At 37.8% G+C, this 26,571-nt stretch overlaps 1 protein-coding gene across 4 annotated transcripts in view; it reads left to right on the top strand.

The window, feature by feature from the left end:
• RTN4 (reticulon 4) overlaps positions 1 to 26,571 on the top strand; it is a 74,572-nt gene that overhangs the window by 41,585 nt on the left and 6,416 nt on the right. For 3 of the 4 annotated variants that reach the window (XM_019970152.2, XM_070798679.1, XM_070798681.1), the window contains 2 exons: positions 16,348 to 16,555; positions 19,786 to 19,924. In XM_019970152.2, coding sequence (XP_019825711.2) covers positions 16,348 to 16,555; positions 19,786 to 19,924 — 347 coding nt within the window. Of the gene's footprint in view, positions 1 to 1,124; positions 1,180 to 16,347; positions 16,556 to 19,785; positions 19,925 to 26,571 lie in introns of those variants that run through there. The other variant, XM_070798680.1, reaches the window with a different exon arrangement.

Genomic DNA, 26,571 nt, shown 5'->3' with positions numbered 1-26,571 from the left:
GTTCCCTGATTTTAAGGAAGGAGAGATTTTTCAAGAGAAAATAGAATGGGTGGTTAAAACACTACAGAGAAGTCATTTAATGTGAAGATGGAGGAATGACTGTGGACCCTGTTGAATTTTAGAAATGTGCAACACTACCCATTATTACCAGTGCTTTTGGGATTTGGCAGTTAACATGCTGTAAGTGAACCTTGAGAGAAGTTTGTGTAGAATGGGGACAGAAGTTTTCTAGCATTTAAACCTAGTTTGATTGTAAGGCAAGACAAATTGACTTAGGACCATTTCTGGAGTTTAGGGCTCTCTTTACTGTTGCTAAGTTGCTTTCAGTTTCTTTCAAAGCGTAAGGTTACTGAGTATGTGGATATAGGCATATGCTTATACTGACATTTAGGTAGAGAGAAGAAGGAATCTTGCTGCTTGAAACATGCCTTACGTAACCCCTTACTTAAACCCACCCCCCAAAAAAAATCCTTAGAAGGGAACTTGGGTGTTAATCAATTGAGAGACCTATTGATTAGAGGAAGCCTCCCTGCTTTTCAGTTCTAAACTTAGTTGAAACCCAATGTCGAGTCATTCATTAGCGATTTTTTCTAGTTGTTTTTACTGCTTTAGTATTGTTACACTCTGTGTGTGTGTGTGTGTATATGTTGTAGAGAATTTAGAAGGTCTGTGGAAGAAGGAAGCTATCACTTCACAGAGTGGTTTTGGTGTGTATTTTTAACAGTGGGTGTATGTGTTTGGGGGTTATGTATGGTACAATTTGTTCTGTAATCATTTTTCTCCCACTAAATGGGGAAATACTTTGATTTAAAAACATTCTACATTGTTTTAATGGATGTAGTATTCTAAGTATGCCCTGTTAATCCCATATAGTTAAATATTCAAGTTATTCCTAAAGTTTTCGCAAGTATGAGCAGTGCTAGAACAAATATCAGTTCAGTTCAGTTCAGTCGCTCAGTCGTGTCTGACTCTTTGCTACCCCATGGACTGCAGCACGCCAGGCTTCCCTGTCCATCACCAACTCCAGAGCTTACTCAAACTCATGTTCATTGAGTCGGTGATACCATCCAACCATCTCATCCTCTGTGGTCGTCTTCTCCTCCAGCCTTCAATCTTTTCCAGCATCATGGTCTTTTCAAATGAGTCAGTTCTTCACATCAGGTGGCCAAAGTATTGGAGGTAAATTATTGTTCTTATTCATAATTATTTCCAAATTGCTGGATTATAGTATTTATACTTTTGATTCATGTTGCAAAACTACCCTCCAGAAAGATGCAAATTATTTTGAGCAATGTATAGAAGTACCTGTCCTGAAACCCTGGCTAAAATTAAATACTCCATATGCTTTTTTGATGGTTTTAACTCTTTTCTAAGATAGCTATTTTTGTCTGTTTTAAGTAAATTACTTGATGAGAACCAGTTTGAGTTGAAAAAGAGTAAATTTGCAATTTTTTCCTCCTTTATATGGTTTAATTATCTTGAGTGGATAAGTAGTGGGAGCAATGGAAGTATCTTCTCTGTTTTCTATGTTTACCCAAATCTGGGTTCTCCTCATTCCTCACCAGAACTTCTAACTGGCTTTTCTATTAAATCCTATGTATCAAGCCAAACACTTCCTAAAGTATGGCTCTGATTATAGCACTTAAGGGATTTTCCTTTACTTTGCAAATTAAGTTCATACTTCTGCCCTGGACTTTTGAAAGGCATTCATAGTCTAGTCCTAGCCTCTGTAATGCCATCTCCCTTATTCTGCCTCCAGCCACACTAAAGGACTCATTCCCTCAACATGCCTATTCTTTGCATTTGCTTGTTTTTCTCTGTCTAAAATCCAATCCAAGTTTTAGGCCCAGTCCTTCCTGAGGTATTCACCTCTCAAGTGGAGATAATCCAGTGTTCCTCAGAACTCCCAATCTCTTGGGTTTCATTCTGTGCCTTCTGTTACAGTTTTACGTATATAGTGGTAAAGAACCTGCTTGCCAATGCAGGTTAGGCGTAAGAGATGCCGGTTCGATCCCTGGGTTGGGAAGATCCCCCAGAGAAGGGAATGGCAATCCACTCCGGTATCCTCGCCTGGAGAATCCCATGGACAGAGGAGCCTGGCAGGCTACAGTCCTTAGGGTCTCAACAGAGTCGGACACAAATAAAACAGCTTAGCATAGCACACGCACGCGCGCGCGCACACACACACACACACACACACACACAGGTATATGTATAAAATATTGGCTTTTTTTTTCCCCTAGTCTGTAAATTACTTGAAAGCAGAAGAAATAGTGGTGGCCTCATTACTGGGTCTTCTCACTGACTGTGCATAGCTTTGCAACAGAGTGAGAGGATGAGAACTTTGATATTCAGCCAGGTTTACTCCTGTCCTTGAACCATATATATCCATTCTGTGTGTGTGTGTGTGTGTGCGCGCACGTGCGCGCTCAGTCATTCAGTTGTGTCCGACTCTTGGCAACCTCATAGACTGTAGCCCATCAGTTTCCTCTGTCCATGGGATTCTGCAGGCAAGAATACTGGAATGGGTTGCCATGCCGTTTTCCAGGGGATCTTCCTGACCCAGGGATCAAACCTGCATCGCTTGCGTTGGCAGGATTCTTTACCACTGCCACCTGGGACGCCCATACATCCATTCTTGGGAATTTTAAAAAATGTATTTTCAAATGGGAGAAATAAAAGAGAGTCTCCCTACCTTACCCCTTCTTAAAGGAGCAGTTAAGTAACTTAAGCAACTTTTGTGAATCCAGGATTTTTATATTTTACCCATAGATAAGACATCTTAAGAGTCATTTATCCTATTCGAACTAGTCATGTTTTACAGGTCAGAAAAACAGGAAAACTAAAGGGATTGAATTATTTGTTCAGCACTACATAGCTAGTGGCATAGGGTCATCATCAAGGATAATGCTTATTTATGTTACTAGATGTGTGTTTCTGTGTATATAATATATAAATGATATCTACTTCAGTCTGCTTCATTGTCCTCAAATTTTTAATCCAGTCACATTTTAAGCATTATGTAAGGTATTGATAGACACTAAAATACTGTTGCATCTGTGCTGCCAGTGCAGACACGGGTTTGATTCCTGGATTGAGAAGATCCTTTGGAGGAGGGCTTTACTCCAGTATTGTTGTCTAGAGAATCCCAGGAACAGAAGAACCTGGCGGGCCACAGTCCATAGGGTCACAAAGAGTTGGACACGACTGAAGCAACTAACACACATGCATACACACACATTGTATGTACTATTGGCCATTTATTCATTGAGCATTTATATTGAGTATGCAATAGATATGTAAGGTTATAGAGGTTTACCTACTAGTGAAGTTCATTCTCTTTTTAAACTAGTAATTTGCTCTGACTTTTCCACCTATTTCAGTTTATTAAGCTTTTCAGATTTCTGGAGTAATGGAACAGTATGTTTCCCACTTATTTTTTATTAGTAGAAAATAGGACTTCTGCAGCACTTTCCTCGTTCTAAGGTTTGGTGCCTATTTCTTGTATTGTGTGGATGCCAGCACATTGCAAGTGAGAAGTTAGAACTATTTTCTGCTGTATTTTTTGGTTCTCTTGATACAGCTAGAAATGGAATGTGGGATTAAAGGAAGTGTTGAAAACAACATGAACTAATGAATTAAGTAAATTGGTTGGCTAGTTAGGGAACCTCAAAGTTCTCTTAACTCATAGAAGTTTGGATTTTCCTTAGAAGGCAGCAACAATAATAGTAGTTTTACCTTCCTGCAGTATACTGAAACATTTTCTCCTTGAGGATACTTAATATAGGAGAAACAACCACTTAAAGTAAGCTCAAATTTCATGGCAAATAACAGGCCAAAAATTTATTTAAGACTTTATCTTGAAACATAAAACTAACAGTTATGAAACTTAAAATTTAGGTTGTAATCACAGCTGTGCATAAGTTCTTAGAATAAACAGAGATGAATCAAGTTTGGGGGCTTTATGATGTATAGTTTTTACTAAGAAATTGGTTAACCCAAAATGACATGTTTTCTGGTTGAATTTTCACAGTGGATCATACATAATGTCCTTTTACAAAAAAGGTTCAAGGGTTTTCATGACTTTCCTGTTGGTTATTCTTAATCTTTTGAGGTCACATATTCTATTTTGAAGTGCCTATTGGACTATCAGTCTCTTTTGGAGCAATTCTCCAATGTTGCTTAAGACATTGATCTTACAAAATGCTACATTATTAGGAAGATGTGCAGTTTTGTGGTTGATTTATGTTGCCTCATCTATCTATATGTATTGCTATTATAGTTTTAATTTATTATTTTCAAAGAGAGGGACAATTTAGATAGGTTCTAGGAATCACAATTTGCAATTTAAACAGAACATGATTCATTCCTATTAATGAATCTGTATTACTGAAATTGCGTCTCCTCAGTTATTTAAACTAGGGTTGAAACACTATATGGAATCCTCAAGAACGATAAAGAGCAAATGAGGACTGATCAGTTCAGTTCAGTTCAGTCGTTCAGTAGTGTCCAACTCTTTGTGACACCAAGAATTGCAGCGCTCCAGGCCTCCCTGTCCATCATAAACTCCTGGAGTCTACTCAAACCCATCTCCATTGAGTCGGTGATGCCATCCAACCATCTCATCCTCTTCTTTCTGGAGTTATTTCTCCACTGATCTCCAGTAGCATATTGGGCACCTACCGACCTAGGGAGTTTATCTTTCAGTGTCCTATCTTTTTGCCTTTTCACACTGTTCGTGGGGTTCTCTAGGCAAGAATACTGAAGTGGTTTGCCATTCCCTTCTCCAGTGGAACACATTTTGTCAGACCTCTCCACCATGACCCGTCTGTCTTGGGTGGCCCCACACGGCATAGCTTAGTTTCATTGAGTTAGACAAGGCTGTGGTCCATGTCATCAGATTGGCTAGTTGTCTGTGATGGTGGTTTCAGTCTGTCTGATCCCTCTCAGCACCTACTGTCTTACTTGGGTTTCTCTTAACCTTGGACGTGGGGTATCTCTTCACGACTGTTCCAGCAAAGCGCAGCCGCTGCTCCCTACCTTGGACGTGGGGTAGCTCCCCTCGGCTGCCACCCCGACCTTGGATGTGGGGTTAGATAAATTCCTTTAAATACAAAATGTGGTATGATGGAAGGAGTGAGACATTCATGGTCAGACCTGAATTTCAGTTGGTAACCCTGCACAGTTTAATAATATTAATACTTCTAAGCCTCACTTTCTTTATGTATAAAATGCAGGTAATAGGCACTTTATAGAGGTGTTGTGATCAGTGATAATGTATACAAAATAGTTGCGCAGTTCCTTGCTCAGAATAGGGGATTACTAAATTACTACGGAAAGGGCAAATATAGAATTTATACTAATTTTATGTAAAATGTTTCTTCCTCAGATGGACAACCCACTGTTAAGTTGTCAGGAGTAAGACGGAAGATTTAGTGATGAAAGACACAAGGACCTGTCTGAAATTAATGTCTTTTAGAAACTCAGGCTACAGGATGAGGAGAGATGGCCAAGAGGGAGGCTGGTTTGCCAAGTATTTTGTTGAGATACTTTGTAGCAATACTAGGTACCCTTCAACATGAAACTTCCTAACTGAAACCAAGTTAGCAGTGCTTTCTTTCAAAGAAAGCTGAACTCACCTTTTAAAAAAATCAGAGCTTAGTTGAGCATTAAAGCATTGTATTTAATATTTGATTGAGCTACTTGACTTTATCTCTTCAGACATTACTTTTATTTAGTATTTAGTTCATCAAGCATTTGCACGTGTGAAATCCCACTTCATTTTCAACTAACTTGTTAGGTGGCTGTCATTTTTCCAGTTTTATACATGGGGAAACTAGGTTAAGTGATCTAACCAGGGTCATACTGATGGTAAATAGGTGGAAGAAATAGGACTCAAGCTTCTTTTACTGTCTTTGCTGAAAGGTTAAACTCCCACTCTGAACAGATCTTTTTGTGTACCTTCACCTGTCGCTTATTAGCCAAGTGAATGCTTATTGTGTGTGTGTGTGTTAGTCCCTCAGTCATGTCTGACTCTTTGCGACCCCTGGACTGTAGTCCATCAGGCTCCTCTGTCCATAGCATTCTCCAGGCAAGAGTACTGCTTATTATGTGGAGATAAAAACTTACTATGTGGTAATAAATGATTAACTCTGAATTCTAGTCATTTTTCCTGGCAATTGGGAAAATTTTATTTAAGGCTTGTGATTTCTAATAAATAACATAAGGATGTAATAGTGTGAAGACTATGATTGTGAAAAATAAACTAAAAATTTAATATCATTCTAATCATTTCAGTCGCTCAGTCCTGTCTGACTCTTTGCAACCCCATGAATCACAGCACGCCAGGCCTCCCTGTCCATCACCAACTCCCGGAGTTCACTCAAACTCACGTCTATTGAGTCAGTGATGCCATCCAGCCATCTCATCCTCTGTCGTCCCCTTCTCCTCCTGCCCCTGGTCCCTCCCAGCATCAGGGTCTTTTCCAATGAGTCAACTCTTCACATGAGGTGGCCAAAGTACTGGAGTTTTAGCTTCAACATCAGTCCTTCCAATGAACACCCAGGACTGATCTCCTTTAGAATGGACTGGTTGGATCTCCTTGAAGTCCAAGGGACTCTCAAGAGTCTTCTCCAACACCACAGTTCAAAAGCATCAATTCTTCAGCATTCAGCTTTCTTCACAGTCCAACTCTCACATCCACACACGACGACTGGAAAAACCATAGCCTTGACTAGATGGACCTTTGTTGGCAAAGTGATGTCTCTGCTTTTGAATATGCTATCTAGGTTGGTCATGACTTTCCTTCCAAGGAGTAAGCGTCTTTTAATTTCATGGCTGCAGTCACCATCTGCAGTGATTTTGGAGCCCCCAAAATAAAGTCTGACACTGTTTCCACTGTTTCCCCATCTATTTCCCATGAAGTGATGGGACCGTGTGCCATGATCTTCATTTTCTGAATGTTGAGCTTTAAGCCAACTTTTTCACTCTCCTCTTTCACTTTCATCAAGAGGCTTTTTAGTTCCTCTTCACTTTCTGCCATAAGGGTGGTGTCATCTGCACGTCTGAGGTTATTGATATTTCTCCTGGCAATCTTGATTCCAGCTTGTGCTTCTTCCAGCCCAGCATTTCTCATGATGTACTCTGCATATAAGTTAAATAAGCAGGGTGACAATATCCAGCCTTGACGTACTCCTTTTCCTATTTGGAACCAGTCTGTTGTTCCATGTCCAGTTCTAACTGTTGCTTCCTGACCTGCATACAGATTTCTCAAGAGGCAGGTCAGGTGGTCTGGTATTCCATGTCTTGAAGAATTTTCCACAGTTTATTGTGATCCACACAGTCAAAGGCTTTGGCATAGTCAGTAAAGCAGAAATAGATGTTTTTTCTGGAACTCTCTTGCTTTCTCGATGATCCAGCGGATGTTGGCAATTTGATCTGTGGTTCCTCTGCCTTTTCTAAAGCCAGCTTGAACATCTAGAAGTTCATAGTTCACATATTGCTGAAGCCTGGCTTGGAGATCATTCTAATAGTTAAACATTTATTTGTTTATATTTATTAATTTCCTTTTTAACTGCCTTTCTTCCTTTCTCATTCTTCACCTTACTTTATTAAAGAGTACTTAATATTTGCTTTTGCTTAGGAAGTAGGCATTTTTCAACTAGCTGTTGCTTGTTCTATCGGTGTTTTTAGGAACACCTAGTTAAGTGTTTTTTCCTACCCAGATAAAAGATTTAAGAATTGGAACTTGACTTCAGGCTATTCAAGGAAGAGCTTCAGTAAGAATTTGATTAGGGGCAAAATGTAATTGGATGACTCCTGCATGTCAGGCTGGCACTATTTTTAGCTATGACAGTTGACAATTTATGATTACCACATGTACGCAAACTCTTCCTACTCTTCCTTGGGCCAGAAGTTATTTCATTTGAATAAAAGACTGTAGTGTATGGGGAATTATTTTAAATTAAAATTTTGATTTGATAGTGATGCTGTACTACTCTGTGCACTGCACAAAGCACAATCAAAGATTTTTCACAGTTTTATTTGGAAAACAAAAATGGGGAAGCACTGCAGGGAATAAATCACTTTTTTCTAAATGACAAAAATTTTGTTTAAATTGATCAAAATTATTAATATTTGGTAATCCATAAGCATTCTCCACTGTTACAAAAGGAAAAAGCACTGTTAGAGATTTAATTTCAGATTTTTAAAAGGAATTTCATGGACATTTTATTTAAGAATAAAGTTTAGGTTGCCTTGCATGATTAACACTCCATTCTGCAATACAGAAGGGACTTCAGGAAGCGTGAAAGGGTAAACTTTTCCTTGTACAAGCCCTTTGTCTTAATTTTGGTTTCTCAAGAATATAGAGGCCATTAAACTCTTCCTTCATAAACAGCAGTCCTGAAGTGATTGCAGACGAATCCAAAATTAACATTTTAGAGACCTTGTAGTTCATATTTAAAGATGTCCTTTAATTTGAAAACATTAAACTCTTTAATTATTCTTAGGGATAGAAACTTGTTAATCTGGTCATTATTCAGACAGTGCAGGAAATGTTAGTGAAGCAGGTAATATAAAGATTAAAGGCATTTAGCAGTCTTTCAGGATCTAGTAAGGAGAGAAAAGCCTGTAAGACAGTATTTACTGTTTTATAAGTTATCTGAAAGCATCACTGTTTTTTACTTAAAAGTGTAGATATCTGATAGTTTAAATAAACAAATGTTAAATCCAAAGCATAGAAACATTTTTTGAACAATTAGAATTACCGCATGCTTTAAACTGGCATAAGTATGCTTTCATTCTAATCACTAATATTTACTGAAGGGTTTTTTGTTTGTTTAAATTTTTTAATTAAATATACAACATTGATTTTTAGTGTATTTCCAGAATTGTGCAGCCATCACCATTATTTAATTTCAGAACATTTTCATCCCCACCGTCAAAAAAATCTTAAACCCATCATCAGTCATTCCCAGTCTCTGCTCCCAGTTCTTGGCAACCACAAATCTGCTTTCTGCTTCTATAGAATTGCCTATTCAAGACACTTGATGTAAACAGAACCGTACAACTGTGTAACCTTTTGTGTTTGGCTTCTTTAGCTTAGCGTAATATTTTCAAGATTCATCCATGTTGTTGCATGTTATCAGTACTTCATTCCTTTTTATGGCTGAATAATATTCTGTCATATGAATATTTTGTTTATCCATTCATCAGTTCAGTTCAGTTGCTCAGTCGTGTCTGACTCTTTGCGACCCCATGAATCGCAGCACGCCAGGCCTCCCTGTCCATCCCCAACTCCCGGAGTTCACTCAGACCCACGTCTATCGAGTCAGTGATGCCATCCAGCTCATCCTCTGTCGTCCCCTTTTCCTCCTGCCCCCAATCCCCCCCAGCATCAGAGTCTTTTCCAGTGAGTCAACTCTTCTCATGAGGTGGCCATAGTACTGGCCATTCATCAGTTGACAGATATTTGGATTGTTTCCTCTTTGGGTTACTATGAGTAATGCTGCTGTGAACGTTTGTATACATAGATTTTTCTAGTCTTTTGAATGGCAATTCCTAGGAGTGGAATTGCTTTGTCATATGGTAACTCTCTGTTCAACTTTTTGAGGGATTGCCAGTTTTTCACCATTGCTGAATTTTATATTCCCATCAGCAATGTAAGAGGATTCCAGTCTTTTACTTCTTGCCAACATTTGTCATCTGCCTTTTTTATTTTAGCCAGCCTAGTGTGTCTGAAGTGATATCTGGTTGTGGTTTTGGTTTGCATTTCTCTAATGATTAATGACACCTTTACATTGCTTACTGGCCATATTCTTTGCAGAAATTTATATTCAAATCCTTTGCCAATTTTCAGCTGATTTGTCTTTCTATTGTTGAGTTGTAAGAGTTTCTTAAATATATTCTGAAGTCAAGTCTTGTATCAGATGTTTAATTTGTAAATACTTTCTCCTATTCTGTGGTTGAATATTTACTTTGATAATGTCCTCTAAAGCACAGAAGTTTTTAATTTATTGAGGTCAATTTATTACTTTTTTTAAACTGTTGCTGCTATAAGGAAACATTGCCTAATCCAAAATCATGAAGATTTATACTTATTTTTTTCTTGTAAGTTTTGTACTTTAAACTCTTCAGGTCTTTAATCCGTTTTGAGTTGTATATGGTGTAAGGTATGGGTCCAACCTCAATCTCTTTGAAGTTAAATGTCCAGTTGTCCTAGCGCCACTTGTTGAAAAAACTGTTCTTTCCCCCATTGAATGTCTTTGCATCCTTGTCAAAGATCACTTGACCATAATGTAAGGGTTTATTTCTGGACTTTTAATTTTATTCCATAATCTATCTATCTGTCCATCCTTATGCAGCTACCAAACTGATTACTGTAGCTTTGTTGGAAGCTTTGAAAAAGGAAAGCTCCAACTCTCTTGTTTTTCAAAATTATTCTGGCTATTCTGGATCTCTTGCATTTCCATAGGAATTCTATAGTTGGCTTGTCAGTTTTTTCTAAAAGGCAGCTAGGATTTTGATAGAGATTGCTCTGTAGATCAATTTGAGGCGTATTCCCATTTTTATAATAATGCCTTTTAATCTGTAATCATGGGCTGTCTTTCTATGTATTTGTCTTTAATTTCTTTCAACACTTGTAGTTTCAGTTTCTAAGTCTTTTGTTCTGTTTAAACTTTTTGATGCTATTGTAAATGGAATTCTTTTCTTAATCCATTTTCAGATCATTTACTGCTAGTATAGAAATACAATTGATTTTTTATATATTGATCAATATATATGTGTGTGTGTGTGTGTGTGTGTGTGTGTGTGTGTGTGTGTGTGTGTGTGTGTGTATCCTACAACCTTTCTGGACTTGTTTATTTGTTGCTTTTTTGGTGGATTCCTTAGGATTTTCCACCTGTAACACTGTCTTATTTGCAAATAGAGATCGTTGAATTTCTTCCTTTACTGTCTGGATACCTTTTATTTTTTTTTCTTGACTGCCCTACCTCCATATCTCCAGGACAGTGTTGAATATAAGTTGAAAGAGGAATATCCTACCCTAGTTCTTGGCCTTAGGGGAAATGCTTTCAGTCTTTCACCATTAAGTATGATGTTAGTTGTGGGTTTTTTGTAGATAACCTTTATCAGCTGGAGGACATTCCTTCCATTCCTATTGTTAGTTTGTATTTTTCTGATGAAAAGGGTCTTGGATGTTGTCATATGCTTCTTTGTTGTGATCATGTGGGGTTTTGTCCTTAATTCTTTTAATATGGTATATTATTGATGGGTTTTCATATGTTGAAACCAGCCTTGTATTCCTGTGATAAATACCACTTGGCCATGGTATGTAACCCTTTTAATGTGTTGCTAGATTTGGATTGCTCATACCTTGTTGAGGATTACTATATCTGTATTCATAAGGAATCTTGGTCTGTAGTTTTCTTGTGATGTGTCTGCCTGATTTTGGTGTCAGGGTTGAACAAACATCTAAATTAACTAATGGATATAGTGCATACATTTCTTGATGGATATTAGAAGCAATAGTATTTGAATATATTTCTCAAGAAGGAAAGGATTTTGAAAAAATTTTATGACTCCCTCCATTGAGAATCACCAATACTGGATAAACTTCATCTTTCAAAGTTTTTTCATTAAAACCAATTTAAGGAATCTGTGAAACTAGAAATACTGGTGAATATCAATTAAAATTGTACCCCTCTTTGCTAGAAACTGTATTTTTTTCATCCTTGCAGCTTCATTAACAATCTGTTAAATTCCTTTACAAAAAAAGATTGAAACCCTTCTATACTTGGCACCATGACCATGGCGACCACGCGGATTGCTTCTCAGACCTTCCTGTAGGGTATATTGCTTTTGTCTTACATTTGCCTGTCAGTACCTAGTTGTCGCGTCTCTCTTGACTCTTCTGCCCTTTGTTCCTCCTCATCACCAGGGCATCTCTGGGACTTATTTCCACATGACTCTCATCAAATCTGCTTTGAGAGCTCTTATATAGCTATTTGCATATTTTCACACAGTATATATAGACTTGCAGACAAGATCTTCAGAGCTCTTCCATTTCTTGAAAAGATCTCATTTTTAGGAACCATTTGATAGGTAGAAAGGAAGCAGTAGGTTATAGTTTACTGTACTTGCATGCAGTTAGGTTAACATTAGGCAGCAGTCACTGAATATCACTGGATCATATACATGACTTCTCATATCATTAGCTTAGAGGAAATTGGCTTGATTCAGCCCAAAGCACCAGAACTTTAACTATGAGCTGTATGTAAATATTAATATTGAGGTATCGGGGAGGGTATTTTCTTCCCAGTAGGAAAGCCTACTGGGAGAACCACATTTGTTATAAGATTCTCTAGTGGTATCAAACAGGAATAGAAAGGGTGTATTTTTGGTAAATAAGTAGTAATTCATGCTTCCCTCAAAAAGGGACAATTTCAGGTGGCATAAAAGGGAATGGAGCAAATTAAGTTCATAACAGTTCAACCCAGAGATAAAAACTGTTAACTAGATAGCCTTTCAGACTTCATGCTGCTGCTACTGCTGCTAAGTCCCTTCAGTTGTGTCCGACTCTGTGCGACCCCATAGACGGAAGCCCACCAGCCTCCCCCGTCCCTGGAATTCTCCAGGCAAGAACACTGGAGTGGGTTGCCATTTCCTTCTCCAATGCATGAAAGTCAAAAGAGAAAGCGAAGTCGCTCAGTCATGTCTGACTCTTAGCGACCCCATGGACTGCAGCCCACCAGGCTCCACTGTCCATGGATTTTCCAGGCAAGAGTACTGGAGTGGGTTGCCATTGCCTTCTCCATTCAGACTTCATAGTTAACACATTTTTAATAAAAGTCTGAGCCTTTAATTTGGCATCATGCATGAAGAGGGTGAGTTTTATCTGTGGAAGCCTATGTTAAAAATTCATGTTCACCACTTACTAAATGATCTGGGTCTTGCTTTTCTTGTCTAAAAGCCTGCCTCATAGAGTTTTAATTGAAAGAGATAATGTCTATAGACAGTATTTGATCTAAGTGCCCAGTAAATGCTGACTCAGGAAATAAAGGGATATGTGGAGAATGTAGATTGGCAACGTGGGAGACATTTCTTAGGTGTAAAAAGTCTGTAGCTTCTCAGTCTTTTTCTTTTTTTAGCTCCTCTCATACTGTTGTCGTAATGGCATAGTTTATAATGGCTTGGAAAATTATAGGAATGTGAATTTGTTTTCCTAAATCTTTAATAATGTTTGACCAAAAGGAATGTTCATTTAAAAAAACTGATAAAAATAAAAATATTTAAGCTTCTCACCCCCTAGTAAATCTAGATCAAAAAAGAAAGCAGATATTTTAAATTTTTATCTCGCACAAACAATAGAACATAAAATCTGACTAATTTGGACACACTGATTGGGAATTTGAATGCAGGATTGATGTGTATCTTTGTACTAACTGTGAATCCTGTTTGTTTCTGTGAGTCTACAGAAAGTAGAGCCTCATCCAGAGTTATACAGTGCTGAGGATGTGGGTACCAGGGTGTGGGTTTCTTGAGTCCTTGTTCCTGGTACTTCTTTCCACCACAGCCATCTATACAGCAATCAGAGACTACTAATAAATAATTCTTATCTAGTCATTGAAACTGTTTGGACAGTAACTCTTGTTTTATTATGTAACTTGATTTGACGTTAATATATGTTGTATATACCTCTAAGTCTAATGGTAAGAAATAGTGAGGATATCTGCATTTATCTTTTATCAACAATAGTTGATTTGAGGGTTAATAAGTGTTCTGGAGCACGTTGAGGATCAGACATTTTTACAAAGGAAGAGGTTTTTTTTTTTTTAATATAAAAATAGATTTGGGGTGTTTACTTGCTCATTCATTTAGGTTATCAACTTGTGTTTGCTCTGTAATGATGAAAACTTAAGTATGTTTTAAAATCCTTTTCTGGTGATTTATAAAGTGATATGTTTGTGATATAACACAGCAATGTGTGCTAAGTTGCTTTGGTCATGTCCAACTCTTTTCAGCCCTATGGACCATAGCCCACTAGGCTCCTCTCCATGGGATTCTCCAGGCAAGAATACTAGAGTGAATTGCTGTGCCCTCCTCCAGGGGATCTCCCAACCCAGGGGTGGAACCCAAGTCTCTTACATCTCCTGCATTGGCGGGAGGGTTCTTTACCAGTAGTGCCATCTGAAAAGCACTAGGTTGACATTTTCTTTTTTTCTGTGTATTTATTATTTAAAAACCTGAATAAGAAGGTGATAATGATTATGGTGGCATTTATACTAATAACAAAAATAACAGCTTTGACATTTATTAAGAAATACTTATTTTGTGCTGTATACTATATTAAATGTATTCTATTCATTATCTTACTGATGAAGAATTTTGTTAATTCATTATCTCACTTAATCCTTACAACATCTCAGTAAAATCAGTAATGATCTCAGTAAAATCATTCCTATTTGTATACATATTTTATAGAGGAAGAAGGTGAAGTGTAGAGTGATCTAATGACTTACCTGAAGTCACGTAACTAGTATGTTATGGAATCAGTGTTTGAGTCTAGGTGGTTCAACTCTGGAGTCTTAAGTGCTTTGTCTGTGTAAGTTCTGTTGTGTCTGTCTTAGATATGCTGCTGTTGTGGGGCACAGGGGGCGCCTCCAGGAAAGAATGTTACCAAAGGCTAACTTTGTTACTGCTTTCCTTACCCTCTTGCTGAAAGAAAGAAAACTGCACTGGTTATTAGGATTGTTGCTAGCAGAGACTCACAATGAGCCCTGTCCCTGTAGGTTTTCTAGATGCCTACCCATTCTTCAAGACTCAGCTTGATATCTGCCTCTTTCACAAAGTCTTTTAAAATTTCCTCTAGTCTTTTTCCTTTTCTAAATTCTCACAGTGGTATGGTATTTGTTTTAAAATTTACTGATACTGTTTTTATGTGTCTTATCTTTCTAGAATTATAGTGTTTTAGAGTTGGACAGGGCTTAAAGAAAAACCCATGGCCCCATTTTCAGGTCTTTAAATTCATTCTACTAGGTTGAGTTGTTTTTGTTTTTTAACAGTATCAGCTCAGTGAGTGAGTGCTGAATGTCAGAAAGCTGTTAGCATTGCTGTTATTTAGTGTTTGTTATTCATGGTGCAGATGCAGTATTTCAAGTTCTGATCAAGTCACAGTTGTGCTAGTATATTGGCATAGTAGTAGAAACTAGTTGAATAGAACAAAACTGATGTGGGTGTTTTAGGCAGAGTTGAGGAAACTCGAAATAGAGAAACTTTAATAAATAGTTGAAATCAGAGTTTGAAAACAAAGCTGTAAATCATATATAGGATGTTAATAGCATTCAAATCAGATCATATTTAGGAGTGTGGAATAAATGTTCCTTAAACATAATAAATGTTGAACCCCTGGTATGTGTAGCACACTTATGGGCATTTAAAATATCTTAATCAGTACTCATTTACTAACAGGAATTTAGGGCTTCATAATAATATCTAACATTTTGTAGTTCATATACATAAATTTTCCCACAAAAGTACCCTTAACACTAAAGGAAGTTCAAACACATTAGAGGACCTGGGGATCAAGACTGAAGTAGCCCCTAGATGTGGTTTTTCTTTATTGCCTCCTTCATCTTAAAAATTAACTATTTAAAAATGTACTCGAGTGTATCCATATTTATTTTACTATAAGAATGCTCCCCGATCCCAACTGTCCACAATCCAGAAAGGGATGAACTATGTTTGGCCTGTGAGTTCAAGAGCTCTTGGGCCTCCTGCAGAGGAGGGTTGTACATAATTATGTTCTCCTTGGGTTGTACATAACCTGATCCTGAGACCACAGGCCCCTGGTTATTCGATCCCCACGGTGGCCTGTGACCATGGACCAAGAGCAGACTTGCTAGGTTAGGCTTTGTCCGACTCCTTACTATTAATAAACATTATATAATAGTGTAACATGTTTTTTTCTTTGACACCTAAAGTTTTATGGCATTGCATTTACCTGCTCCTAGAGGAAAATAGCTTTCTGGGTAGTGTAAAGGCTATTTCCCTCTGTTATTAGCTTTGTAGGAAATGTTTGTTTCAGTGATAGCCAGGTTAGGTTACAGTTTTGTGAAATTTCTCAGAGATCTCTTAAAAGCAGAGCCATGAAACTCACTTGTTTAGTTTTTAGTAAAGTTTTAATTTCTTAGCATGTTTTGAGTTAGTAGTTTTTCTGTGTTAAGATATTTTTTCTATTATTTGAATATACATATATATACACTTAAGGCCTTTTTACTTTTGTAGGTAAATAAAAATGGGTAAGGTAATGTTCTAATTTCAGATCTCTTCTTTTTACATCTTTAGTTGTTGACCTCCTCTACTGGAGAGACATTAAGAAGACTGGAGTGGTGTTTGGTGCCAGCTTGTTCCTGCTGCTCTCGCTGACAGTATTCAGCATTGTGAGTGTAACGGCCTACATTGCCTTGGCCCTGCTCTCTGTGACTATCAGCTTTAGGATATATAAGGGTGTGATCCAGGCTATCCAGAAATCTGATGAAGGCCACCCATTCAGGTGAGATGTCTGGAAAACAAGGCACACGTTGGCAGCACTACAAACAGTCTCAGTATTGACTCAGACTAATTTCTGCTATTTGTAGAGCTACAGGCATGCTTTTTTTTTTTTTTTTTAACTGCTAAAAGATAATTGCAAATTTTTGCTAAAAAGCTATACCAGAAGCATCTGCTTTTGGGATTTCCTAATGGTCATTTCATAGGCTCCTGATGGAAAAGCCTGGGTTTATGTATCATTAGCCGTAGCCTAACTCCACTACATGTTAGTAATATTTACTTATTAGAAGTAGGTGTTGGTTACCTAATTTTACTTTTAAGGAAGCTATATCTTGTTAACATGTTTGGGATTGGCGAGAGTTATATTTTCTTTATTGATTACTTTTTATGCTGATATTATGCTTTTCCATTGTGCTTCCTCACTATGTCTATGTCTTTTCTTACCATTCTTTCCTGTTCTATCTCGTTTCTTCTCCTCCTTCCCTAAGGCATCACTCTGGTATTATCCTTTATTTCACCATTTTCTTGTCTGTAAATTATCTTCTTACCTTATTTTGACAAGTACACCAGCATTATATCTCTGGTTGCTAATGGGGTGGACACACCTCAACTTGGATCTTCTGATCTCACTTCATACTCAGCACTTTCCCCACCCTCATCCCCTCCTTTAAAAATTGAGGTAATTCACATACCGTAGAATTCAGTGGTTTTCCATATATTCATGGAATTGTACAACCATCACCATCTCATTCCAGATATTTTCGTTATACTCAAAAGACATTTTGTCCCTCTAGCTGCTCCCCATGTGGCCCCTGACAGCCACTAAATTTTCATATTTTTCAATGAGTCTTTTATCTCAGACTTACCAGTTTCTATCACTTAACACCCCTGTTGTCCTAATTTCAGGTTCCCAGTTTTCACGAGACTCTATGAGACTAGATATTACTACATTTTACAGAGGAAACAGTGAATTCAGTAATACGAAATTGCAGTTTCAAAACAGCAGTTATATCACGCCACAAGTCATAAAGGAGTATGATGTTTAATTAGTTACACTGAAATATATAAAAACATTGTCAGGCCAACAATTCTAAATTATCTATAAATTTTACATATTGTTTGATTTAACGAAGACTTTTAAAAGAAATTAACGAAACATTATCATTAGCTCAAAGGTCTTTTATAGTAAATTCAGCTAACATGCCAATTTAACCACCTTTTGGACAGTTTTCCAAGTTCTCCAGTCACATTAGTAAAGTTAATATCATATAGTTGATATGTAATACCTGTGGTCTTTGGGAAAGAGTGACAGCTGTGCTGCCATTGCAGTAATAGCACATAAATGCCAGGTGGATGAATGTAAATATCTTCCGGTGCATGCCTTTGGGCCTGCTGGGCAGACGTCTTGTCTTGAGCAGGAACAAAAGCAGTGGTACAGAGAAACAGAATACAGCTAAGTCATATCAGCCACTTCTCTATATTTCTTAAAACTGCATTAATAAATTTTTGCTGGTTTAAGGGTTAGGTGTGAATGTGTGACCATTTTTAACTTGATAATAATAACTTGCTATTTGTTGGCCAATAAATAATGATGGACTGGGAAGCCTGGTGTGCTGCAGTCCATGGGATCACAAAGAGTTGGACACGACTGAGCAACTGAACTGAAATAGTAGTTGTCCTGTGCTAGACATTGTACTAATAAAGGTAATGTTCTAGTCCTTGACAGTTTATACTGTAGTAGAAAAAATGTACAAGTACACACACGTCTATATTTCAGGATGGATATGATAATTACTATAAGAAGAATACAAAAGAAAGCATTATTTGAGTTACATAGTAGGGTGGTGGAGAGGCTTTCATGTATGGGTGGGATTTGAGGTGGTGCTGACTGACTTGGGTGTGCCCTCGCTAGAGGTGAGAGGAGGGCGCTGTGGATGGGGAGAGAGCATGAGGAACAAAGCCTACCATTAAGGTGAAGAACGTTTGATGAATAGCTCAATTTTGAACTACAGCAGAGCAATGAGAAAGAAGATTGGAAACATTCAGGGTTGGAAAGTCAGAATCATAGAATGTTTGAGTTTGAATGGATTCAGAAGTCTGTTTCTCTAATTTTGCAGAGTTGGAACCATGACCCAGAGAAGTTACATGCCTTTGCAAGGTTAAATACCTAGGTGGTATCAGGTCTTCTGATTTCTGAGTTCAGCCTGAATAGCACTATCTAGTATAGCTCAAAAAAAAAAAAAAAAAAAGGAATCCAAATAAATCCACTTAAATTATAGTGATGGTATAGTGAATAAAAACAAGGAGATATATTTGGGCATATTGCAGGAGTAGAACTAGGAGACAAGGAATTACTAGAGAGGACTGTAATTTCCAGTGTAACTAGCATCCTCAGACATGGGGAGTTTTTGAGAGGGACTGGATAAGGAGCTGCTTCCAACAGATAAGAGAGAATAGCACTTCTGATTGCTCCAAGATGTTTGAAACAATAATGAAACAATTCTTGCTGACTTGACTAGTTTTCCCCATTACAGTTGTCTTCTTAAATTTGACAATTCCAGCTATTTCATTATAGATTGGAGCACCTGATTGAACAGTCCGGGGGTTGATTTATTGGTGTTTTCATTCCAGTATTCTTGCCTGGAAAATCCCATGGAGGGAGGAACCTGGTAGGCTACACAGTCCATGGGGTCCCAAAGAGTCAGACCCAACTGATCAACTTCACTTTCACTTTCTTTCCCCTAAAGATTAGGCAAAGTGAGTGTAATTATTTGGAAATAAATAGGATCTTTGTTAGGAAAACTTGATAACATTTTGTCCACCTGAAAAAACCATATCCACAATAATAACTACATTAATTGAGTGCTTCTTTGTCCTTGATTGTGTTAATAAGCACTTTACTCATTGAAATCTCAAGATAATCTCTGTTGTATAAATGAGGAAACTGATTTAAAGGGATGACTAAATAACTTCTAAAGTTACACAGCCAGGTAAGTGGCAGAGCTTAACATTCAAGCTCAGATAGGTCTGACTCAAAGCATATACCTGCCTTAACAATCAAACACCCCATGCTTGGGGAGTTTTTACATTGTGCTTATTAATTTGGAAGGAGTACACTTCTATAGTAAAATATTTTATTAATGTGCTCCTTTATGGATATCTACTTGCCAATTGATTGACATTCACAAAAAATTATTCCAGTCAGTGACAGTTAAGGTGTGTCTTCTTTTCTAGGGCATATTTGGAATCTGAAGTTGCTATATCTGAGGAGTTGGTTCAGAAGTACAGCAATTCTGCTCTTGGTCATGTTAACTGCACAATAAAAGAACTCAGACGCCTCTTCTTAGTTGATGATTTAGTTGATTCTCTGAAGGTAAGTTTATTTGCTTTCCATTTTTTGACATACCCAGAATTTAACATTGAAGTTAAGAGAGTAAAACTCTGTTTTCTATATTAAAGTAAATGATAAAGATGTAATGAAATCATTACTGTAAACTTCTGTTCTGAAATTCAGAATCAAATAAAATATTTAAGATGGAGGAAAGGCAATTGCTTTTTAAGGGAAAATGTTATAAATTCTTAAGTTTTGGAAATCATAAAGATTAAAAATGAGAATTTTGGCTGTAAGAATAAAGATTATCTAGTAGATTTAATGCCAAATATTATTTCATCTGGTTTGACTTTCAGAATCCGGCACTTAATTTCTTAGCTTGTGTGTAATTCATATATACATATAAGCTATTTCATATTCCTACACTTTTTTTGAATGTTTTCTTGAAAAGTGTTAATATTCTGAAACACTTCAACTAATCATCAGTTGGTAATCTTTGGAATTTAGTTTTTGGATCTTGCTACATAGCAGCTATTAGTCTTACCTTGTAAGTAAGCTTGCCAGAGTTCAGACTGACTCTAAATGAGCACTAAATTGGTCACATAATTTGAACCCCAAGAACTGGGACTACAGTACTTTTCCCTTGTGTAGAACCTACTGTCTGTGTTTTGTATAATGGCACCCCACTCCAGTACTCTTGCCTGGAGAATCCCGTGGACAGAGAAGCCTGGTAGGCTGCAGTCCATGCCATTGGTCGCGAAGGGTCGGAAACAACTGAGCGACTTCACTTTCACTTTTCACTTTCATGCATTGGAGAAGGAAATGGCAACCCACTCCAGTGTTCTTGCCTGGAGAGTCCCAGGGACGGGGGAGCCTGGTGGGCTGCCATCTATGGGGTCGCACAGAGTCGGACACGACTGAAGCGACTTAGCAGCAGCAGTAGCAACCTGTGATTTAAGACAGACTTGTTTCCTATCTAAGCCTGGGTAGAAATGTACTATGGTAGTAATTACCACAATTTCTCTTTTCCAAGAGATATGTACAAGTTTGCAATTTGTGCAAACTAAGGATGTCATAGCAATAGGACGATTGGGCCTTTAGATTTGGCAAAACAATTTCTGTAGTGGTCAGAATGGGTTTAAATGCTCAAAATGCTTTTAACGTGTATCTTAGCCTTAATAGGCCAGTAATGGACATTATTTTCAGCTGTATGCTTCTCTATTAAGACTTGGAACCTCAGTTATGAATAACATTAATGGTAAAAAATTGAGTTTCTTTTTATTATTTATTATCTCTTTTGTGTAGAGTGCTTGCATTTAGTGACCCATTCTGTAGTAGTGCTTTAAAATAATCTGATGTCAGTCTGTAAATAAAGAGATCATGGTTATATCATTGGGATCTTTGATTAGTATCAAGAGGAAACAAATAATATTTGGGAGCAAATCAAATTCAACCTTGTACTCATGGGTCCTGGAAGAAACCAGTTTCTATTCATTGAAGTGTATTTGCAGTGAATAGGTTGACTGCTGGGGGTAAAACATGTTTGAAAAATTCTTGAGGGGAATGCACTAGTGTAGTTTAAAATGAAGCGTTTTGTGGGTAGGAGTTGATTGAGAGGAAACACTAAATAGTGACACAGAGGTTCAAACAGCATAGGGCCATCTCTGAATTTGGCAGTCAAAAATTGTTGGAGGGGAGCGGAGGGCTTCGAACAAAGGCATCATGAAGCTGTGGATTGAGGAGTCATTTTTTTTTATACTTATTAATAAAAACTGCAACAGATATAAACTAAAAGTCCTCATGTTTGCACTGTGTAACAGTGAAGGCAGTTATGCATGTCTAACATTTTTCTTGAGAGAAGAGGCATTCTTGAAGAAATCTGTTTAAAACAAAACAAATTGATCTGGGAATGACTCATTCATTGTTTTCTAGAGCTTCAAGTTTCCCCTTGTCTTTAATCAGTTGAAATCTTATTCTTTCAGAGCTTATTGTCCTCCGTACACAGCTCTATGTGTAGACAGTTATGTAGGTGTGGAAGTATTTGCAAAGGGTAGGGAAGTGAGAAAATATTACAGGAGGACTGATTAAATACTTTAGAAAACCTTTAAAATCTGATTTGCACTGGTATTTGAAAGTAGATGAAAAGGAAATTTTATTAATAAATACTTTCATGAGATAATTTCTTTTTGCTGTTAAATCTCATTTTAAAAATTTCCTTTGAAAATTACCTTGGGTTTTTTGGTTTTTTCTTAATGAGGAAACTAACATAAATGAAATAATCTGAACTTGGTAAATTCTTGCCTTCAGTGATTTTGCTAATTTGAAGGTAATAGTAATTTGAAGAGGCATATAATGAGATAGGTTACTTTTTGGAACACTTACATTTTATGAAATTTTCTTTTATTTAAAAAATATTGTTTCTTAATATTGGGGGGAAAAAAGCAGTTGAATTAGAAGCCTACTTTACTACTGCTTCTCCTTAAGGATTAGGAAAGAGATAACTCCTTTGAATGGTTTTCCAAAGTAGTGTTTTTTGGCAAGTCCAGAGCTCAAGGAAAGCTGCTTGGTGATTTCTGCTAAGGCAGATTCATTCAGGGCTCAAAATAACATTTGTATTAATACTCTGAATGATCCTTGCATTTAGGTCTCAAAATCTGTTGAGGCAAGGAATAAGGCAGGGTGTCTGTCTTACTCTTGCAATACAAAGCCCTCTGATAATATACATGGAGGGTCTTCCTTGATAAACTTTGTGGTTCTGCTGTACGTGGAGTACTTCAGTTAAACCTTTTCTTACATCATTGTGTATGGGTAGTGTAGATTCCACTTGTTCTCACTGAATAAGGGAACTATAGAAACACAGGATACTTGCTTAATGTGTCTTACTGAGAAAAGCTGAGGAAAACAAAGCACTGTTGTCTCCCTTTAAAATGACTTAATAGTATTCCTTTTCTAGAGGACGTTCCTTGAGTATTTGCCACTCTCACCCCCATAGTTTTTATTCATATAGAGAGCATTTTTAAAAAGATTATTTTCCTTCTGACTCGTTTACCCTTTGCCTTTTAGCACAGCAGTTGGTGGGAGAATCATATTCTTCCTCCCTAAAGTGAGCAAAAATGTTTTTTCAGATCTCTTTTTTTTTTCTTTCTCTTCTTCAATTTAAGGGAAAAATCAATTTGCTCTGTTACATTGATTGTATTTCCTTTTATTCAGGTTTTAAATTTGGGAAGTTTGCTAATAAATAGCCCCAGTCTCTGCAGTTTCCAAATGAATTTTTCTTGTTAAATAACAGTTTTTAAAAAATTTATAAGAACCAGCTTTTGATTTGGATTACTTTTATTTTATATTGTTCATAGCTAGGAAAATGGACACCACATTAATTTTAAGAAAATACAGAAGGAAGTAGTCTTATTTATAATTTTGTTTTTCATTTAGAAAATAGACATTGTATCAAGCTCTGTGGTTTATTTAAAATAATAGCTTTTTAAAATTTGAAAGAAGTTTCTCTATAAGTCACTATCTTTGTAAGTGTTTCATGCCCTCAAATTTATATAATCTACATTTCTAGACTCTGGGTCATAATTACCACTACTTCTATTTGAAACCTTCTTCCTCAGAAATTACAAAATTTAGAGTCAGTATTCTTAGCATGTGAAATTTCTCTTCTCCTTTCTTACTATCATATTTTTGGAAGTGTGTGAGGGGGCCTGGCTATTCTATAGGTCATTCTGAAGAAATAACCAAACCCCAGGGTTCATCAGGCCTGTTGGAAAAGACTTGACATGAGACGGTGGTTATCAGTGTGCCTCGTCTAGATCTCCCTTTTGGTGGTTGACCTGGACAAATAAAAATAAGACACATGCTGCAGATTTCTCCTTTTAAATCCTTGTGTACAGTTGACCCTTGACCAGTGTGGGGATCGGGAGCACTGACCCCCGCCTCACACACACACACAGTTGACAGCCTGTGCGCGGTTCATGACTGGCTCTCCACAGCCCCAGTTCCTCCTTATCCAAGGCCCCTCTGTGTCTGTGGTTCCCCCGGTACCCCTGGCTTCATATTCACAGGTTCAAACAACTGAGGATCCTGTAGTATTTACTGCTGAAAAAACTGTGCTGACAGGTGGACCTGTGTAGTTCAAACTCCTGTGCTCAGAGGTCAGCTGTAATTATTGCATTTGTTTTCTTCCCTTGTAGTTAACTGCAGGCTTCTAAATCTTAGAAAAGATTTCAGGTGTCCCTAGATTGAGAAATAGTCCATTTGCCAGAAGACTAATTCTAGTCAAATATTATGGGCAAAATCATTGACAAAATATTTCTAATTCCATTCAGCAGCATTTATTTCAAACATTAGTATAAAATTTTACCACAGGCAAATGTTTTGATCAATCCTCAGGATTTGTTGTAAAGTGGGTTTGTTACATTGAATGCCAGACGTAAGGGGAAGAGAAATAATGGAAAAGGAGGTAGAGGAGGAGGGTTCTAGTAAAAGTAAGCTGTGAAAGCTGTGTATGTGTCCTTTTCTTGGAGAGCCTAGTGTGTATTACCTTATTAGTTTCTGAGAAGTCCAAAAGAGGCTGGATAACTTTATTTAACCTAGTGATATTTGTCAACCTTGTTTAAATAACACCCATGACTACCAGAACAGTAGTATAAGGTGGTTGAACAAATTTAAACCACCTGGTTACGGTTTAATTCTGTTCTGTGACTGACCTTCTGTGTAAGGGGTCTTTTAGATGGGGGCTCTTATTTTAAAACAATGGTTCTCAGTCTTGGCTGCACATTGCAATCACTGGAAGCTACACAATTTAATGATACTTGGGAGGGGGAAGAGGTGTGAGTCCCATTCCCTGAAATTGTGATTTAATTTTTCTAAGGACACTGCTTGGAGAGTCATTGGTTTTCAAAGTTGTGGTTTAAGCTGTATGTAACCCTGGGCTATAGTTTTCTTCTCACCTTCTTCATTAGAAAAGCATGTGAAGGTCTCCACTGGGCTCAGCTTTACTAGGGGGTTCTGCCTTTTGAAACCTCAAATTCCAAGAAAAAGTCTAGTACTTTCAATTCAGTTCAGTTGCTCAGTTGTGTTCAACTCTTTGTGACTCCATGGACTGAGCACATCAGGCTTCCCTGTCCATCACCAGCTCCCAGAGCTTGCTCAAACTCATGTCCATTGATTCAGTGATGCCATCCAACCATCTCATCCCATCATCCCCTTCTCCTCCTGCCTTCAATCTTTCCCAGCTTCAGGGTCTTTTCAAATGAGTCAGGTCTTCGCATCATCCGGTGGCTGAAGTATTGGAGCTTCAGCATCAGTCCTTCCAATGAATATTCAGGACTGATTTCCTCTAGGGTTGATTGGTTTGATTTCCTTGCTGTCTAAGGGACTCTCAAGAGTCTTCTCCAACACCACAGTTCAAAAGCATCAATTCTTTGGCACTCAGTTTTCTTTATAGTTCAACTCTTGCATCCATACGACTACTGGAAAAGCCATAGCTTTGACTAGATGGACCTTTGTCCGCAAAGTAGGAGAAGGCAGTGGCACCCCACTCCAGTACTCTTGCCTGGAAAAATCCCATGGATGGGAGGAGCCTGGTAGGCTGCAGTCCATGGGGTCGCTAAGAGTCGGACACGACTGAGCGACTTCACTTTCACTTTTCACTTTTATGCATTGAAGAAGGAAATGGCACCCCACTCCAGTGTTCTTGCCTAGAGAATTCCAGGAATGGCGGAGCCTGGTGGGCTGCCGTCTTTGGGGTCGCACAGAGTCTGACTGAAGCGACTTAGCAGCAGCTGCAGCAGGTTGATCATAACTTTTCTTCCAAGGAGTAAGCATCTTTTAATTTCATGGCTGCAGTCACCATCTGCAGTGATGTTGGAGACCAAGAAAATAAAGTCTCTCACTGTTTCCATTGTTTCCCATGTTTTTTGCCATGAAGTGTTGGGGCCAGATGCCATGATCTTAGTTATTTGAATGTTGAGTTTTAAGCCAGCTTTTTTACTCTCCTCTTTCACTTTCATCAAGAGGCTTTTTAGTTTTTCTTCACTTTCTGCCATAAGGGTGGTGTCATCTGCATATCTGGGGTTATTGATACTTCTCCTGGCAATCTTGATTCCAACTTGTGCTTCTTCCAGACCAGCATTTCACATGATGTACTCTGCATATAAGTTAAACAAACAGAGTGACAGTGTACAGCCTTGATGTACTCCTTTCCCAATTTGGAACCAGTCTGTTGTTCCATGTCCATTTCTAATTGTTGCTTCTTGACCTGCATACAGATTTCTCAGGAGGCAGGTCAGGTGGTCTGGTATTCCCATCTTTTCAAGAATTTTCCAGTTTGTTGTGATCCACACAGACCAAGGCTTTAGCGTAGTCGATGAAGCAGATGTTTTTCTGGAATTCTCTTGCTTTTTCTGTGAGCCAGCGGATGTTGGCAATTTTATCTCTGGTTCCTCTGCCCTTTCTAAATCCAGTTTGAACATCTGGAAGTTCTCAGTTCACTTACTGTTGAGGCCTTGCTTGGAGAATTTTGGGCATTACTTTGCTAGCTTGTGAGATGAGTGCAATTGTGCGGTAGTTAGAGCATTCTTTGGTGTTGTCTTTCTTTGGGATTGGAATGAAAACAGACCTTTTCCAGTCCTGTGGCCACTGCTGAGTTTTCCAAATTTGCTCGCATATTGAGTGTAGCACTTTCA

Source organism: Bos indicus, chromosome 11, assembly GCF_029378745.1.
Source record: "Bos indicus isolate NIAB-ARS_2022 breed Sahiwal x Tharparkar chromosome 11, NIAB-ARS_B.indTharparkar_mat_pri_1.0, whole genome shotgun sequence".
In the NCBI taxonomy this organism is placed as follows: Eukaryota; Metazoa; Chordata; class Mammalia; order Artiodactyla; family Bovidae; genus Bos; species Bos indicus.
The sequence above is the reverse complement of the archived record's forward strand: the minus strand, read 5'-3'. Positions and strand labels throughout refer to the sequence as shown.